Source organism: Saccopteryx leptura, chromosome 1, assembly GCF_036850995.1.
Source record: "Saccopteryx leptura isolate mSacLep1 chromosome 1, mSacLep1_pri_phased_curated, whole genome shotgun sequence".
NCBI classification, from domain to species: domain Eukaryota; kingdom Metazoa; phylum Chordata; class Mammalia; order Chiroptera; family Emballonuridae; genus Saccopteryx; species Saccopteryx leptura.
This window is the reverse complement of record NC_089503.1, coordinates 108,879,038-108,899,015: the sequence shown is the minus strand read 5'-3', so window position 1 is coordinate 108,899,015 and position 19,978 is coordinate 108,879,038. Positions and strand designations below refer to the sequence as shown.

Sequence of the window (19,978 nt, the reverse complement as noted above, 5' to 3'; positions counted from 1 at the left end):
GGCACCAAAGAAAGAAAGAGTAAAATAGTCTTTGGCTCATAATCTTTTACTTGGTAAGATTACTAAAGAGTACTTTGGGCCTATCAGGATACGTCAGAGTGTAGGACACCATAAGAAGGAGCAGAGGGCATCTGCTATAAGGATCAGAAAAAAGATTGAGATTTTATTTGGAGAGATTGGTGCATGGTGGATGGAGCAAATATATGCAGCTCCAAGTATACAAAAGAGCACTCGACTCTCGCCACCAGCAGTTACAGATGGCTGACTTCAAAGCACTTCACATAAAAGTGAAATAGAGTAGGGGCACTGGATTTAAAGCAAAAAGGCTAAAAAAAAAAACTAAAAGAATTATCCAAGAGAAGAAAATACTTAAGCCTACAAACCAAGGGTATTGCTCAATTATGGGAGTGTTCGCAAGATAAAGAAAGATTACCAAATGCTTATAAAAATGCTTCTATCGCCTGACCTGTGGTGGCGCAGTGGATAAAGCATCGACCTGGAAATGCTGAGGTTGCCGGTTCAAAACCCTGGGCTTGCTTGGTCAAGGCACATATGGGAGTTGATGCTTCCAGCTCCTCCCCCTTCTCTCTCTCTCTGTCTCTCTCTCCTCTCTTTTCCTCTCTGTCTCTCTCTCCTCTCTAAAAATGAATAAATTAAAAAAAATGCTAAAAAAAATGCTTCTATCTAGTCCTGGCTGGATAGCTTAGTTGGTTAAAGCATCATCTCTTATGCTAAGGTTACTGGTTCAAGCCCCGGTCAAGAAACATACAAGAATCAAGCAATGAATGCATAAATAAGTGGGACAACAAATCAATATTTCTTGTTCCCTTCCTCTCTCTCAAAACTCAATCAATAATAAAAAAAAAAAAAAGAATGCTCCTACCTAGTCTTGGTGCAAAGCTACCAACAAGAGAGTTTTACAGCAGCATAAAAACGAGAAACACTTTTTAAAAAAGTACACACATCAGGTGCAAAGTTGATAATGCTGAAGGAGAAAGTGTAAATCCCTGTTGAAATCTGCTAAATATTTAAAATAGCCACTAAAGCCTAAAAAGATAGAAATTTACCACTGTGAAAATGTAGAACCTTAGGACAGATACGCTAAGTAGAGGGACTGAGGCACTGCACCAGGTTCAATAACGGGGTGCAGTCCTTATGGAAAATAAGAAAGGGTAAACCAGGCTAGAGAGTCCTGCCAGAGCCCCTGCAAGGGCTGTATCCCTCATACTCAGCCCAGCAAAAAAGACTCTCATAAATATTTGGGGAATGACTTTCTGAAGCAGATAAATGACGTGGCCACTTGCTCGCAGACTGCCATGAATTTACTAATGTTAATGAATTGGCTCTTTTGGTTTGTCTGCTTTGCTACATGTTTATGTTGGGGATTTATGGAACCATGTCACCGAGGGCTAAGAAGTAATTTTTGTCTCATTGGCTGAGATAAATAGGACATGATATAAATGAGAAATTAGAGCGGGTAAGCTAAGGTTAGCAGGAATGGTGCCAACTCTGGGCCTGGAACCGTGACAACGGCTCATTATTCAGGAAGAGCTGGAGTTTGTGTTTCAGGGAATGAATCTGGACAGTCATTAATGAACTGACAGACTTTATAAACTGTTTCTTAGAGACCCAATTCTCTCCATTTATATTGCTTGGTTATTTCTAAGGTTATTTGCAGGGGAGGGCAATTTTTTAGGGAATTTGTGTTAAGAATATGGCTGGTTACACAAATATTTTTCAACAGTCGAACACTCAATTTTAACAAACACAAACAAGCCTTCCTCTTTCCCTACACTTAGTCTAGCTGTGTAACTGCATGTCCCCTCTCTGTTCCCACTAAGATGCCTTTTATAATCTTCATGTTTGAAAATTTGTATCCACAATATGCATTTTCTAAAATTTCCAAATATACTGCTCACAAAAATTAGGGAATATTTCAAAATGAATATGAAGCAATAAAAAAAAAATTTGATATTTTTTATTAAACAAGAACATCAAAAAAGCAAATGACAAGTCAAAGAAAGTTGTTTGATTATGCAAATGAATGCAAAACCAACTTTTATTTCATTGGTGAAAATGCACTATACAAAAGGCTGAAAGTACTGAAGTATATGCATGCTCCCTGCTCCCCTAATTTTTGTGAGCAGTGTATAAAGTTTTATCACTTTTATTTTTCAAATCACATTTACCTCCCTGGGAATTCATTCGGTTAGGCTTCTGGGCCTCTGTTACCACACCTGAGACCTAATTCTTTAGAACAAGGCAGCTTCCAACAATCAATCTGCCAGATAATCGATTTACAAAATTGATTCAGGATTTCCAAAGTTTACTGCAACAATGGCATAAGCAATGAACAGGCTTTTGCACAGATGCAGCCTTTCTATCTTGAATTATACCATGCCCCAGCCCTAACAACAGTCAAAATAAAACCTTAAACTGGCTCTAGGAGAGTTCATTTCAACTGACTGACTACTAAAGGTAGAGGCAGGAGAGAAAAAAAGAACAGATTTGAAAAAGTTTCTAAAATCTCAATAATCTGGGCCTGACCTGTGGTGGCGCAGTGGATAAAGCGTCGACCTGGAAATGCTGAGGTTGCTGGTTCGAAACCCTGGTCAAGGCACATATGGGAGTTGATGCTTCCAGCTCCTCCCCCCTTCTCTCTCTCTGTCTCTCTCTCCCTCTCTGTCTCTCTCTTCTCTAAAAATGAATAAATAAATTTTAAAAATCTCAATAATCTGGGCCCTGGCCAGTTGGCTCAGCGGTAGAGTGTCAGCCCAGCATGTAGAAGTCCCAGGTTCAATTCCCGGTCAGGGCACACAGGAGAACCAACCATCTGCTTCTCCACCCCTCCCCCACCTTCTCCTCCTGTAGCCATGACTCGAATGGTTCAAGTAAAGTTGGCCCTGGACACTGAGGATGGCTCCATGGCCTCGCCTCATGTGCTAAAATAGCTCATTTGCTGAGCAACGGAGCAACAGCCTCAGCTGGGCAGAGCATCACCCCATAGGGGGCTTGCCAAGTGGATCCTGGTAGGGGTGCATGCAAGAGTCTGTCTCTGCCTCACCATCTCCTACTAAAAAAAAAAAACAAAAAACAAAAAAACTCTCAATAAACTGGTTGTTCTATGGTTTGACTTCAGGTAAAATGACTTTCATTGTATAATCTTTGGTTTACACTCTAAGCTTAATACTGGATAAATGTGTACACAGCAATTGCAATAGCTGTCTTCAGAACAGGTAAACTGAAGAAGTGAAGAAAAAATATGACTGATAGACTTTCAATTAGTTGTAATAAACTGATATAAATGCAAAGCAGATGAGAATAAAAGGGATATGAAATACTGAAATATATACAAGCTGCTCTGTCTCACAGGAGTGCAAGTAAGATGCAAACAGTTACAATGAGACTACCTTTAGCCTATTAGGCAAAACGACAGAAGACGAGTAATGTTCAGTGTTGGCAGATGCACAGAACATGGGTACTGTTACAAATGCTGGTTACAACTACAAATTATGTCCTTTTTAGAGAGAACTCGGCCAGTATCTTTCCAAATTTAAAATGTGCATACTGTCGTAAAAAATAATTTCACTTCTAGGACTCTATCTTATAGAAACATCAACAGAAATGCAAAAGGACACATGTACAAGAATAGCCCTAAGTATTTATGTAATGGGTAATAAATAAGAGATCTTCAAAATACTCTTCACTAGAGGAATCACCAAAAAAGTCAATGTCCATTCATACTATGGAATTCCATCTAGGTTTTAAAGAATGAGGCAATATATTTATATAGAAGATGTCTGAAATAGTTGAGTACAAAGGCAAGCTGTGTAACATATTAAGGGTTGGCCTACTGAAAGAAAAACCATTCATTCTTCTCATACAGGTTAAAACAAATACAAATCAAAACACTTATAGCACCTACTCATTTCCACATGTCTAGAAAGGGGTGTGAATTTTTTACTTTATACACCTTTGTATTGTTTATCACATACACACACCCAGTCAACCCAATTAAGGGCAGAGATAACACTTTAATTCTGTGGCAATAAAATGGTCTTTTTATCTTTTTTTCTTTCGTGACAAAGACACAGAGAGACAGAGAGTCAGAGAGAGGGACAGATAGAAACAGACAGACAGGAAGGGAGAGAGATGAGAAGCATCAATTCTTCATTGTGGCACCTTAGTTGTTCATTGATTGCTTTCTCATATGTGCCTTGACTGGGGGCGTGGGGTGGGGAGGGAGCTATAGCAGACCGAGTGACCCCTTGCTTGAGCCAGTGACCTTGGGCTCAAGCTGGTGAGCCTTGCTCAAACCAGATGAGCCTGTGCTCAACCTGGCAACCTCAGGACCTCAAACCTGGGTCCTCCGCATCCCAGTCCAATGTTCTATCCGCTGTGCCACTGCCTGGTCAGGCTGGTCTTTTCAATATATGGTGCTGGGTCAAGTGAATATGCATACTGAAATCTCCAAGGTTTCCTTAGTATGTATATTTTTAAAGGAAAGTCTAATGAAAAAGTATACTGTGTTTAAAAAATAATAACCTTTTTTTTAATGACAACATAAATGTTATCCCTAAATAGTTATGAAAAACATTTTGTGAGAATTAAAATCCCACAAAGTAAATATCTAACACAAGATTTTTCTTTGAGGTGATTTTAAAACTGTCCACTTTCTTTTACAGATTTGTTTGGACATGCCTAAAGGCAGATACATACCGAAAGAAAAGACTTTTCAACAAACTCACTCTAACACCATTTTCTAATAAGTTCACTGCTAAAGCTCCATTATAAATATCAAAGATGCATTCAATTGAAAAGAAAAAAAGACTTTTCAATAAAATAAAACCAGATGTACAAAGAAGAAAAGCTTTTGAATACATTTTCTAGACAAAATAAACATTAACAATAATACTAAGAATCTGAGTAACACTATTGTAAAATAAAAAGTCACAGAGAGTGAGTGTCTGGAGTGAGGCAAGAACGAACCCTGAGGAAAATCTAAGCTCGAGTGAAGACACAAGGAACACAGGCCATGAAGGGATGCATCCGAGCCAGGAGCAGAGTGGGGAGAGCTCAGCAGACAGACCCAGGCACCACATCAGGAAGGAGACTGAAACAGAAGCATGTCCCCCAGATTAGGTCTTTTGGAGCAGTGGTCCCCAACCCCCAGGCCGCGGACCGGTACCGGTCCGTGGGCCATTTGGTACCAGTCCGCAGAGAAAGAATATATAACTTACTTACATTATTTCCATTTTATATTTAAGTCTGAACGATGTATTTTTAAAAAATGACCAGATTCCCTCTGTTACATCCGTCTAAGACTCACTCTTGACGCTTGTCTCGGTCACATGATACATTTATCCATCCCACCCTAAAGGCTGGTCCGTGAAAATATTTTCTGACATTAAACCGGTCCGTGGCCCAAAAAAGGTTGGGGCCCACTGTTTTGGAGGCTGGCTTTGACATCAGCTTTGACCGGCAGCAGCAGCAGTGGGGCGGGGAAAAGGTTAGAGGGGCAGGGCACCAAGCACAGAGGGCTGTGGATGGACTGGAATCCGACAGGCTCTCCCCTGAGTTCCGAGGCCTGGGGAGGAAGGCTTCCTGTGCCCAGGAAGAGTCGGCATGAGGAGGAGAACATGGGCATGAGGCTCAATTTCTGAAACTGTTGATATGCATTCATGGGCAGAAAGCTTAAGATGCTGAAATTATAGATCACAGGTTTATCACAGCAGCTACATTTTTTTGTCTGCAGTATGTCTGAGTGGCTGGCATATAGAAGAAAGGCAAATGGTTGAACTGACATTTCCATGGAAGGTGGTGGTTAGTATGAGGTGCCGAGGCTGCTAGAGTTGAGAGACAGAAATCGAAGCAAAGCACTTAGGCAAGAAGGCAAAGAAAGTGGGCTATGCAGGGAGAAGAGGAAGGTTTAAGTAGAAACAAAGACAAGCAGGGCACTAGCGTTGGGACACACAGGAATCGCTAGGATTCCCGGAGCACGTGCGATCAGAATGAGACCCTGGGGTGGACTCACTGAGGGTGGTGAAGACTGCACCCAAAAAAAATCCCACGGTCTCATTACAAACCCAAGTATTTTAAAAAACACTAAATATATTGCCGTATCTCACAGCTAGACTCTTGAAAAATATTTTAAACCAATTAAAACATTACTTAAAAATGTCCTAAAGTTACTTATATTTTTTAACTTAGTCAGAAAAGAGATTTTTTTTTCACTGTAAAATATATGTCAAAAAAATAGGAAAAAAACCTCTAACACTACCATCTTAATACAACTATTAATGCAGTCATTTTTAAGTTATAACCATATTGTATGTAAAATTTTATAATCATTGTTTCCCAATTAACTCTAAGCATTTTTAAGGCACATGCATTTTTTTTCATATGAATTTTAATACTTGCATGATATTTTATCAATCCATTCTTTAGTTGCTCATCTAATTTGGGGCTACCATAAATTATGCAGGGGTATTAATCAGCGTGGATAATTTTACATTTTTATGTCTGTCATAAGAAGTAAATGATCACCCGTGTCTCTGGAGGGAAAGTTGTCCCTAAGGATAAAAGGAGAACTGCAGGCATATTTTCAGGCGCACTTTACCTCAACGAGTCACTGACTAGCCAAGATTTACCTGGAAGGAATCTGACAAAACGTGGCATGAAATGAAATCTCGGGCAGCATGGAGGGCTGTCTTCAAACAAAGGACCTAAAGAGAACAAGTGAAAAGAAAATAAATAAAACAGCCTTAGAAAGCAAACACTGCAAGTTAATTCCTAAGATTCATTATAATGACAAATACCACCAGAAGTGGGAGTTTAAAAAAAAACAAACCCTGGCCGGTTGGCTCAGTGGTAGAGCGTCAGCCTGGCATGCAGAAGTCCCAGGTTCGATTCCCAGCCAGGGCACACAGGAGAGGCGCCCGTCTGCTTCTCCACCCCTCCCCCTCTCCTTCCTCTCTGTCTCTCTCTTCCCCTCCCGCAGCTGAGGCTCCATTGGAGCAAAGATGGCCCGGGCGCTGGGGATGGCTCCTTGGCCTCAGCGTCGCCCCCTGGTGGGCGTGCCGGGTGGATCCCGGTTGGGCGCATGCGGGAGTCTGTCTGACTGTCTCTCCCCGTTTCCAGCTTCAGAAAAATACAAAAAAACACACCAACCAAAAAAAAACCTACTCTTCTTCTCAAGAGGTGAATCAGTCCTTCAGTAACAGCGTCCCCTCCCGTCCTGTCCCGTCCCACCCCATCCCATCCCATCCTGTGAAGACCAAAGTGAGGAGACCACCCAAGGTAAGAAGAGAATGAAAACCCCAGTAATTTATCCTGTGTAGTAGATAAGGCAAAACTATTTTGGAAACTCAAAAAATATAAAGATTTTTGTTACAACTGAACTACTGCATGATATCATATGCATGTATTTTCATTCCTTTCTATTTTAGTCAATAAGAAAAAAGAAATAAAAATATTACAAAATACTTGGTTTGAAAAGCCATTCATCAATATACACTGTCCTGAAAATAAGTAACTGTCTTCTGGAATACAGACACTCCAAGAGTCAACTGGTAACTAAGATCCCTGTCCCAAGTTCTGAATCGATGCAGCTCACAGTGTGTGAATTGTGTTTTGAGGGCTAACCAAAGTTCTGTTTTTATCAACTGTTATCTTAGAAGTTTATTACAGTAAAGTTCAATAGATTTAAAATATTAACTAATAAGATTTTCCCCAGTACACATAAATCTAGGTTAACTCATAATAACTGATACCATCTTCTTACGTATAAATTAGGTCATGGATAATGGTTATCTTAGGTAACAGACACTATCAAATTGTATTAAAATGAAACCCATAAGAATTTATTCGTGTCAGATGATAGCAAGCATTCCTATGAACCACACTTTTCCCTGGGTATTTCAAAAAATAATAAAAATTTCAACTGTGTTCCCCACTCCTACCATATGCCACAATGTTCTATAAGCATCACACTCTCCTTTAAATCCTATTATTTACCTTTAAGATTCCAGTCATACAATTCCAAAATATCTCTGAATAGGAATAATGAAAAGAGTTCAAGTCCCCTGACACAGAAATTCTGAAAAATAAACCAAAATCAAATTACTATAGTACTGCAAATATATATTGACTGAAGGTTCAACTTGTTCCAGTCAAGTGTCTTTTAAAAATCTATGTACTCTAGTTGACCAATGTCACCCCGTTAAAATTAATTGTCTAAATTAAAAAAAAAAATAGTGTCTATTGAAACTATACTAAAACCATGTAATTTCCTAAAAGGTCTGACTGCTGTCCTACAAATAATAGCTCGTTGGCTTGAGACACAAATGAAGCAGGCAATAGTGGCATTAGGATTCCTAAGAAAATGTGAATTCAGTCCTTCTCAATGTTTAAGTAAATGTAAAATTTTAAATTTAAAGTCTTCTTTATGTCATAGTTTTCTAACTGAATTATAAAATTGGAATCTCCTCAGGATTTTTATTAATTCAAATTACACATACACACCAGCAGGTGCTCACAGGTTTGTCCCCCTCACACCACCCCTGCTCCCTGCCATCCCCAAACACACAGAATCACTGTCACAGAGTTACATAAACTGAGGCCCTTTGTACCAAAAAAGTTCAAATTCTTAATGAAGGCATATAAAGGGCTGCAACAAACTACAAAACTTGGTACCAAAATTTCTCCAGTAAACAAGCTTAACAGATGATATATTTGCAAGTAAGACTTGTCTCATAATTCTTCCTCCTATTTGTTTTGCTTGGGGTTCATAAATCACCCTGTGTGAGATAACTCCAGAGCCATAAACCTTTACAATAGCAAATGAAGGCTTATGACCTTAAAACTCAAAAGGAAGCAAAAAACCCTTTTAAGCTAGAGAATAAAGGGGTGGCCCTTTCCCTTTAATTCCTTCTGAAAGACAGGTAAATTACCGGGACTTGCTGCAAATGAAACAGGTGCAAACTAAGCACGTGTGTCATGCTTATCAATCCCCCCCTCCACTCACCGCCCGCCTGTGACAGCTACACTATTCAACAAGGTTCGCAGAAGAGCCGGGGGCTCAGGAAATCGACCCCAGCTCCAACACAAGGTTAAGTGCACAAGCTTGTTTGCTGTCTAGTTGTTATTTCTTAGTGTGATTTGTTGACATCACTAAATTCAAGATCAGGCGATGAATCATTCTGAGATTCACATTAATCTTGCTTTGGAATTTTAAACCTCTCGCATATATTTAGATAAATCTGCTGCTGAGCATCCGCAATGAAAAACAATTAGGAAAAATATGTAAATATATGGGAAGAAAAATGAGCCAAGCATTGATCTTGTCATTGGAGATAATGAATAAGATTATTCCGACAGCTATCAGATTCAGTTTCACTATTCTAATTTCCTCTGATAACAACCAGTAATCAAAATCTGTCCCCTATCCAAAACAAACTAGAAACTAATGTAAAGTTACTATCAGTAGATGAAAAACAAGGAGAAATGGGTTCAAAAGTTGAAAAATGACCCATATTTTAACCTTGTTTCTAGAGCTCCATATCATTGACATGATATAACAGTGGACATGATACTTTAGGGCAGGGGTCCCCAAACTACGGCCCGCGAGCCACATGCGGCCCCCTGAGGCCATTTATCCGGCCCCCGGTGCACTTCCGGGAGGGGCACCTCTTTCATTGGTGGTCAATGAAAGGAGCACATTGACCATCTCATTAGCCAAAAGCAGGCCCATAGTTCCCATTGAAATACTGGTCAGTTTCTTGATTTAAATTTACTTGTTTTTTATTTTAAATATTGTATTTGTTCCCGTTTTGTTTTTTTACTTTAAAATAAGATATGTGCAGTGTGCATAGGGATTTGTTCATAGTTTTTTTTATAGTCCGGCCCTCCAATGGTCTGAGGGACAGTGAACTGGCCCCCTGTGTAAAAAGTTTGGGGACCCTTGCTTTAGGGTATTCCTATGGCCAAAGCCAGAGCTGGCCAAGTCCGATGCTTTCAAGATACAAGTGCAGAATAAACAAAAGAGCAAAGCTGTTAGTAATCTTCTGCCTTACCTCAGGCATCATCTCTTCGATGAAGTGAATCGTGTAGTCTATGTTGAATCTGATTACTTTACACAATGGAATCTGCAATAATAAGGAGAGGTTCAGTTCCCAAGTACCGTCCTCCCGGCTCACACTGCACCAGGTTTGCTACCTGACCCAGAAAGCCATGAACCAAGTGAGAAAGTCTCACTTAGTCTAAGCTGCTAGCAATGCTGCACACGAAGCCTGAGCACTCTGCTGGATTTTAATGGCAAGGACCCAGCTGGCCCGGCCATGACAGGAAACCTGCATAATGTTGGTGTTTAATTAACTGTATGAGCAACAACACAAACATGGCAAGAACCCATTAAAACTAAACAAATCGCTTCTAAAGAACAAAACCATACTTAAATTCTCTCTCTCTCTTTTTTTTTTGCTTGGATTTTTAAAAACCTTTCAGAACTTGGGCTCTTTGGGCAGACAGATCAGGGATAGCTGGATGACAGGTCATTAGTTTCAGAGTCATGAGTCAGTGAGGTGCACACAAGTCATGCTGCTTGTTTAGCTCTGGAGCAAAAGCAACTGAGGTAATAATAATAAGCTAAAATAAAGATAATAATAGTTAGCCCTTGGTGAGCCAGGGACTGTTCTAATGCTCCACATACTGCACTCATGCAAACACCCCTGAGACAGGAGTAACTGCTGTCTGCCTTAGGCAGAGAGTCACCAGGTACCTTGCCTAAGGGAACCGGAAGCTGCTGAGTTCAAAAATCTTGCTCTAGACCCCAGCGCTAAGCCACTGGAGTATGTACCTCTCAGTACCTGTTCTAATACTCAGAGTCCATGTGAAAATGAAGGAAGGCTCATGTTAAATAAATCCATCCACACCTGTCTTGCTTCACCAACGTATCATCAGACACTAGCCTAGTGTCTCTAGACATAATGGGTTTCCCCTAAGTATACTTTTGAATGAAGGAAGGAATGAGACAGGGAGGATGTGAAGCTACCGCAGTGGCTGGCCTGGCTGGCTGGGGAAATAAAAGACTCGGAAGACCTAGAGATGCGTTAAGTAGACTTTTTTGGCCACTCAAACTGTCCATGAGATAATCTGACATAAACGTAATCATTTTTACAAATCACAGCAATCAGAAAGAGACAAATTTTAATTCCACCAGTCAAAGAAATGGTAAGAAAAACAAAAATAGTCTTACAATGCCATCTACTGGAAACCTTTTTCTCAGAAATGAAATCTAGGTGCTTTTTCTTTTTTTTTAAAGGATAATGGCTAATTTGAGTAAAATTCATAATTAACTTTTAATAAGAGATCCATATTCAACCCTCTTGTGGTAATAAATGAGTTCTAAAACACCTGAAGCAATATGCTAAAGTCATTACCATTTTTAAGTTCTTTTTATTCCTATATTTAAATGATTTGAGAGCTATAAATTTTTGGTCATTATTCCTATTTTTTTAAAAATATCATTGCTAACAAGATGTTAGGTTCAAAATTACTTTAAGTTACAGCCCCTACCTTTTTAAGAAGGTGGGGATCTAACAGAGGAAGAAAGAGAAGGAAGCAAGTGAGAACAGAATATGATACAATGTAACTTACAAGTACAATCAATACAGCAAACACCCAAATAGAGTATGAAGTCAAAAGAACCAAAGGAGGTAACATTTGAGTTGAGTCTTCATAGATGGATGGGGAGGGGTTTTCCAGGTCATCCAGAAAATTTAAGTTGGGAAAGAGCAGCAATTTAGTTCATAGCAAGACAGAGAACAGGGAGCTGGGGGAATACCAACTGATTTAGCTGTTCAACAGTAATGTTGAGTTGACAGCGAGAAGCAAGGTGATTATAGGTTGGAAAGTATGACCTATATTATGCAAATTTTATAAACAAAATTGAGGATTCAGGGCTTATCCTATAGCAGTGAGAAGTCATTCAAGTACTTTAAGTGAGAGACTATCATAGTTTACATTTTGGATGAGTTGCTATGCTACAGTGTAAGAATGCGAGCAGAGGTTTTCAACTGGTAGCGGTGTGAGCCAGAGATGTCGTGCAGGTCCACGGAAGACTGACGGCCCTGATGTTGTATGAGGATCATCAGGGTGGTTAACTCTTTCGCACACCAGCACGAAATTTCTGGTGGACCAGCAGTGGTCTGCAGACCTGCGGTTGAAAAACACTGGTTTAAAGGGGACCAAAGCTGGAAACCAGATGACCAGACTACACAGTTTAAAGAAACAGTCCAGGAGCCCCAAAAAAAGAAAAGCGGGGAAAATTTTAAACATCAGAGATGTTACTGAAATACACAGTGACCGTTCTGATGTGGAAGTGAGAGATGAATAGGGAATAATTTCCAGTATTTTGGCCTAACTAACCAGACACATCACAATGACACTAATACAAAGAAATTCATTGGGTATCCCTTAAGTACTCAAACCCAACATGCGGAAAAGATGATGTTCGGCTTAGCACAGGTTGGGGATGAGGTACCTAAGGGCACGCTATGGTGGGTATGCCAGCAGGAATCTGAAGTAGGAGTGTGAAACGTATGTCACAGCTATAAACATCAGAATATGCATAGGAGGAAAAACTGTGGGTGAGTCTACATCGCTCAAAAAGAGACTATACCAGAGAAAAGGACCGGAGCCCTTGGGAATAGTAAGCAGGCAGGCAGAGAAAAAACAAAAGTGTAAACTTAACTCCTTTACCATATGCAAAAGCAATTCTGAGGGGTAAGTCATACAAGTACAATCATTTCTACTTAAAATTACTTTTTGGAATTCTTTCTTTGACCTCTTCTATTACACTTTATTTTCTTTTGGACTCTCACCCACGTCACTAGAGCCCTTCTCAGATACACATGTTGGAAATGCAGGATCTCCTTTTCTAATCAAGCTTTCATTTCTCTCTGAGATGCAAACAGAACTTATCATTATCCTATACAGTGGAAGCTCAACTGACAGGGAGCTTAACTGGCCAATCAAATCATGTAAATATCTACCACCATTTCTTAAAACATCTTTGGATACTAACCCATATTAACTCCTTTAACATCATACCAAAAACAAGCAAAAAAAAAAAAACCCTCCCTAAATTTCTACATTCTAAGTCGACTCTTTCCAGACACTAAATGATCCAATCCAGGGCAGGGAAAGCCAATAGAGGCAGGAGGGAAATGACTGTGTGGCTTTTCCTGAGGATGGGATAAGACGTTATGCATCTAATACATACATCCTTATAATTTTAGTTCCGTTGTCAAAGCCCTTAGGTAACATCAGGTATGATAAAGGACTGAATTCTCCCAGAAAGCTCTGTACTTAGCCAATAAGACTTTCAATCCACTTCAATTCAAGCAGACCTTAAAAGAACTTGTTGAAACTAGATTTGGTGGAGATTCTAACATTATAATCATTTGCATGCCATTCTTCTTGGTGTGCTTTCTGTAGCAAGAAAATGAAGATCAGTAAAGTGATTTAATAATTCCTTTTCTTGGGAGGCTATTTCAAATTCAAGAGGCCTTTGATGGATCTAAGTCCTATGAACTGTACAACATTTAGCTTAAAACTTGATTTATTTTATCAACATCTCTAACATAAATGATGGGACTTATCTTCTCATTAGAGTGAAATTCTCAAATTTGGAGAACTTAAATATTTTTATATAAAATATATGCTAAAGCCAGTAATTTTCTAGTCTATATTTTATTTCATAAAAACAGTAACAATTGCAATTGATTTAGTATTAAAAGGCCCTCAGTGCCTAACCTGAGAAATTTTAATAAAGCTCAAAGAATCACATGTCCAAGGTCATTTAATATTAAGAATAAGTTAAAAACAAAACATAGAATTAGAAGATGCAAACTCAGGTCTGACATCTTTTCCAAAATAAGAAGTGCATTTTTCTGCCTGACCAGGTGATGACGCAGTGGACAGTGTCAGAATGGGACACAGAGGACGCAGGTTCAAAACCCCAAGGTCGCCCAGCTTGAGTATGGGCTCAGGTTCGTCCGGCTTGAGCACAGATTCACCAGCTTGAGAACAAGGTCGCTGGCTTGAGCGTGGGAATCATAGACATGACCCCCATCCTGCTCAATGGCTTGAGCCCAGAGGTCACTGGCTGGAAGCCCAAGATCGCTGGCTTGAGCAAGGGGTCACTCACTCTGCTGTAGCCCCTGGTCAAGGCACATATGAAAAATCAATCAATGAACAACTAAGGTACTACACCAAAGAATTGATGCTTCTCATCTTTCTCCCTTCCTGTCTGTCTGTCCCTATCTGTCCCTCTTTCTGTCTCTCTGTCTCTGTCACACACACACACACACACACAAAGTGCATTTTTTCAAGCAAGAGAGAGGGAGAGATGAGAAAAATCAACTCATAGTTGTGGCACCTTAGTTGTTCCTTGATTGCTTCTCACATGTGCCTTGACCAGGAGGCTCCAGCTGAGCCAGAGACCCCTTGCTCAAGCCAGTGGCCTTAGGCTCAGGCCAGCTACCTTGGGCTTCCAGCCAGAGACCTTTGGACTCAACATGATCCCATGTGCAAACCAAATGAGCCCGTGCTCAAGCCAGTAACCTTGGGGTTTCAACCCTGGAACCTCAGCGTCCCAAGTTGACGCTCTAAGTACTGCGCCACCGCCAGTCAGGCAAGAAGTGAAATATTTACTGTATGCCAAGCTCTGTATGATAAATACTTCCCATATGTCATCTCATACTTATGTACAAAAGCCTACTGCTAAAACGAATATTTCTATCTTAAGATAAGAAAAATGAAGACTTATAAAGACTGAAATGTCAACTCAAACAGTAAGTAGAACTAACTAATGTTTAAAACCTGTTCTCTCTTAAGCCAAATTGCTTTTCTTCTTTGAGTAAGCTGATCCTAAAGTTAAAATGAGATCTACAGTACTTCTAGAGAATTAAAAAATAAGATGTTGGATATTTTTAAATATTTTCATGGTAACTAAATTATTTGTATTTGCAAGTTCTTTGAAAGAGAAAAAAGAGGAAATGCATTAGGGAGGAGAAAGTTGGACAACAGGACTACTAAAAGTCTTTCTTACTCTAAGTCTAAAAGGTTTGCTCTAACCAAGAGTCAGAGTGCCTGACGCATTTTTAAAAAGACGACAAAACCATCAAAATTCAAAAACATTTTAGTGTCTTTTTATATAGTTTGTTTAAGAATAGTCCAATATAAAATTCTGTAACTGTGTAAGGTAATGAATGTTAACTAGACGTACTGTGATTATTTCACAATATATACAAACATTGAATCATTATGTTGTACCCCCCAAACTAATACAATGTTATTTATCAATTATACCTAAAAAAAAGAAATGTGGTCCAATATTCTACCCTTTTCTGTATTATGGTCTACCCTGGAGCTAAATGTGGTATGTATTAACAAATGATTCTATTTTTATGTTTACAATGTAATCATCTCATAGAAAATTCTCTCCTATAAAATATACTGTGGGATAAAAAAAATCTCATTAAGAAAACAATTTGTTTTAAATTATTATTACTACTATGGAATCATGTCCACATATAAAGAAAAAATAATAAAGAAAGGGACATGGCTGGGCAAAGATTTGAATCTTTACTCTCCAAACAAAGAGAATTTTGAGTTTTAAGTAAATAGTACTAAAATAACCTTTTCAAATTTCTTATGTTATTTTCTGCAACCAAACCAGAAAGGATTAAAGAACACTGTATTTTGATGGAGATGCACCAGCGTCTCATAATTCAGTGAGTTCTATAACAATATCTAGCCTGGCTGAAGTGTACTGCTCCTCTCTCTTACTGAGCGGCCGCAAATTCAACTACGTCCACCTGGAGCACAGAGTCAGAAAGACAACTCCCAAGATTGCCAGCTTTGAGACAAAGATTGTGACGCATAGATACAGAACGTCCATGTGAACTATTACTAACAGAGCAGCCTTATTATCTGCAGAAGAAATATCATAGATCTGTATGTCAGAAAAAGTCTCTTAAAGAAGACATATTCCTGGGATTCAAAAGTGGAAACCTGGCCCTGGCCGGTTGGCTCAGTGGTAGAGCATCGGCCTGGCGTGCAGAGGTCCCGGGTTCGATTCCCGGCCAGGGCACACAGTAGAAGCGCCCATCTGCTTCTTCACCCCTCCCCCTCTCCTTCCTCTCCATCTCTCTCTTCCCCTCCCGCAGCCGAAGCTCCATTGGAGCAAAGATGGCCCAGGCGCTGGGGATGGCTCCTTGGCCTCTGCCCCAGGCGCTAGAGTGGCTCTGGTTGCAACAGAGCGATGGCGGGGGGGGGGGGGGGGGGGGGGGGGACGGGACACGGGACACAGAGCATCGCCCCTGGTGGGCGAGCCGGGTGGATCCCGGTCAGGCACATGCGGGAGTCTGTCTGACTGTCTCTCCCCGTTTCCAGCTTTAGAAAAATACAAAAAAAAAAAAAGTGGAAACCTGTATGAAATTAATTCAACCTCCAGATGTCCTAACCCAGCTCTATTTCTTTCTCTTCTGCTCAGAGACTAAATAGTGGCTTCTTCTTGAAACTTTCCAACTTTTCTTTGAAGGACGCCCTACCCAAAATAGCTTTGACACATTACTCTGCAGTTTATCCTTCTTTTTCAATCGTTCACACTCTCAAAATGTTTTTCTGACACATTTACTTACACCATTTAATATGGACCACCTGTGACTCACTAGCACAGATGTCCCCCTCCAACCTGACACACCCTGCCACAGACTGCCTGCAGCTCACACAGAAGGACACGAGGTAAATGTTACTTAGAAGTCAGATGAAAGGAAATTTATTTTGACTTTTAGAAAGAAAGCATGAAGGGAAGGCAAGGAAGGAAGGGCTACAGGGACAGAGAAAGCCAGCCAATGAGCACATACTTACATTGGTCAGGGGGGCGTGTGCAAACATAGAAAATCCTTCAAAGATGTACTCATGATCATCATATTCTATAACAGTTGGCCTGTCAGTCTGAAAGTGACAGAAACATAAAGCTTGAATTAAATACCGGCATGGTTTGCATGTGGAGAAATCCATCAGGACACAAAGCAACCACCAGAAAAATGTAAGGACTCCACAAACTTTGTTAATGTTTTTGCAAACACCAGGGAGAACTTTATACAAAACTATAAATTTAGGTGGAATTCTCCAGCTTCAGTAATATTTATATACTGAGGTAATCAAAAATTATTATGGAAGCCATAAAAGAAAAAAGGCTATATGGCTTCATTTTTTTAGGGGAGCTCTATTTAATCTCACAATACTACCAGTCCTCCTCTTACTGAACTATATTTCTGAACCAAGAAGTTCTATAAGAACAAGATAATTACACATTGACTCAAACTTGATGGTGAAAAAAAGACTCACCATCAAGACGGTTAAGACTAACAACCACCGGAAGCCTCCGAAAGGCCTCAGGGTGCCCAAGCTCAACTCCTCACAGCTCTACTCCCAGAACCTCCAGGAGAAGCCAACCCACCAAATGCGGTAACAAACCAATTCCTGCATAATGCCAAAGACCTTCACTACCTGAAAACTGAATCTATAATGAAAACATACAAATGTTTATGCATAAGAGGCTCTCTTCCTTACACCATTCTTATACTCCACAATTTTTAATCCTAAATGCTAAATATAGAACTAATTATCAAGATGGATAACCCAGGCCCTGGTAAGTTGGCTCAGAGGTAGAGAGTGTCTGCCCAGCGTGTGAAGTCCCAGGTTCGATTCCTGGTCAGGGCACACAGGAGAAGCAACCATCTGCTTCTCCACCCCTATCCCTCCCCTGCTCTCTCTCTCTTTCCCTTTCTCTCTTTCTCTTCGCCTCCCACAGCCATGGCTCAAATGGTTCAAGCAAGTTGGCCCCAGGTGCTGAGAATGGCTCTATGGCCTCTGCCTCAGGTGTTAAAATAGCTCAGTTGCCAAGCAATGGAGCAGAGGCCTAGATGGGCAGAGCATTGCCTTGTAAGGGGCTTGCTGATTGGATCCTAATTGGGGTGCATGTGGGAGTCTGTCTCTCTGACTCCCCACATCTCCACCTCTCAATTAAAAAAAAAAAAGATTGATAAACCAAAAGGTATATTTTGTACGTAAGTTCTGCACATTATTCTTTTAAGCATTTTACACATACACACGCACACACATACATGAAGAACTTGGCAAGGAGAGGACTAAAGAATATCCACACATATATTATTTGTCTTGTTAATATTACTGTTACTTCTATTTAAATAATTCAACAAAGTTGGTCTAAACTAAATATAATAAAAAAAACTTCTAACAAAATAACATGGCACAACCGCTCCAGAAAAGAGTTTGGTAGTTCCTTAAAATATTAAACATAAAGTTACCAAACAGTCCAGCAACTCCAGTCCTCGGTTTATACCCAAGAGCAGAGGTCCCCAAACTACGGCCCGTGGGCCGCATGCGGCCCCCTGAGGCCATTTATCCGGCCCCCCGCCGCACTTCCGGAAGGGGCACCTCTTTCATTGGTGGTCAGCGAGAGGAGCATAGTTCCCATTGAAATACTGGTGAGTTTGTTGATTTAAATTTACTTGTTCTTTATTTTAAATATTGTATTTGTTCCCGTGTTTTTTTTTTACTTTAAAATAAGATATGTGCAGTGTGCATAGGGACTTGTTCATAGTTTTTTTTATAGTCTGGCCCTCCAACAGTCTGAGGGACAGTGAACTGGCCCCCTGTGAAAAAAGTTTGGGGACCCCTGCCCAAGAGAAATGAAAACATATATCCACACAAAACCTGTCCACAAACATTCACAGCAACATTGTTCATAATAGCCAAAAAGTGCAGACCACCAAAATGTTCATCAACTGGTGAATGGATAAATAAAATATAGTATATCCATATAAAAGAATATTATTTGGCCATAAAAAGAACTATAGTCACATGTTACAAGATGCGTGAATCTTGAAAACATTACGCTAAGTGAAATCAGAAGTCAAAAAGATCACATATTCTGTGATTCCATTCATATGCAATACCTAGAATAGGCAAGTGATAGAAAGCATCTTAGCACTTGCTGAAGGCTGGGGTAGGAAACAGCTGACTGCTACTAAGTTTCTTTAGAAATGATGAAAATGTTCTAAAATTAGATTGTGATGATAGTTTCATGATTCTGTAAGAAAACTAAATATAAAATATACTTTAAATGAGTAAATTCCAAGGTATATCAATTATACTGACAAAGTTGTTAAAATAATATCATTATTAATATCTAATTTTGAAATTAAAATCGCTTGATGATACTAGTAATCAGAGCAAATAAATTTTGTACTGTGAAGGGCAAAATAGCATAGTTAAATAGCTCACAGCCACGCACAATGGAGTCAGACTGCCTGGGTTCAAATCCTCTCTCTGCCATTTACTACCTGAATAATCTTGAGCAAGCTACTTAACCTCGTCTGTAAAATATGGACTGCTGCCCCACTTGCACAGTGGGGATAATAATATCTGCTTCGTAAGTTTATTATGAGAAATAAGTTAATACATGTCAAATACTTAGAATGGTGCATAATACCATAGTCAAGAAATATTAAGTATTATCATTGTCATAACTACAATAGGTTTTCTTGTTTGGGTCACCAGATAACATGTAAGATATCCACTGATTTTTAAAAGATGTAAAAAAGTGTTCTACGCATTCTCCCACCTCCACAGTTCTGGTATTCTTTGGCTATTATGTGGTACCAACAAAATAAATAAGTAAAGGTATGGCAAGCAGCATAGTAAAAAGGTAATAAATAAAAATCATGATAAAGGCCAACATGCTCAACATAAAAATAGGTTATTTTAAGAAAAAGAACATTTAAAAACTGAATCGGTATTTAGTCTATTCATATTTTAACCTATTTAGACACATTTGACTTATTTACATTCTAAAATAAATAAAATCCGATTTTGTTAGGAA

At 39.6% G+C, this 19,978-nt stretch overlaps 1 protein-coding gene across 7 annotated transcripts in view; it reads right to left on the bottom strand.

The window, feature by feature from the left end:
- DROSHA (drosha ribonuclease III) overlaps positions 1-19,978 on the bottom strand; it is a 128,608-nt gene that overhangs the window by 75,883 nt on the left and 32,747 nt on the right. For all 7 annotated transcript variants that reach the window (XM_066373939.1, XM_066373984.1, XM_066373974.1 and 4 more), the window contains 4 exons: positions 16,936-17,022; positions 10,074-10,145; positions 8,017-8,098; positions 6,651-6,725 (listed from right to left, as the gene is read on the bottom strand). In XM_066373939.1, the coding sequence (XP_066230036.1) occupies positions 6,651-6,725; positions 8,017-8,098; positions 10,074-10,145; positions 16,936-17,022 (316 nt within the window). The remainder of the gene's footprint in view (positions 1-6,650; positions 6,726-8,016; positions 8,099-10,073; positions 10,146-16,935; positions 17,023-19,978) is intronic.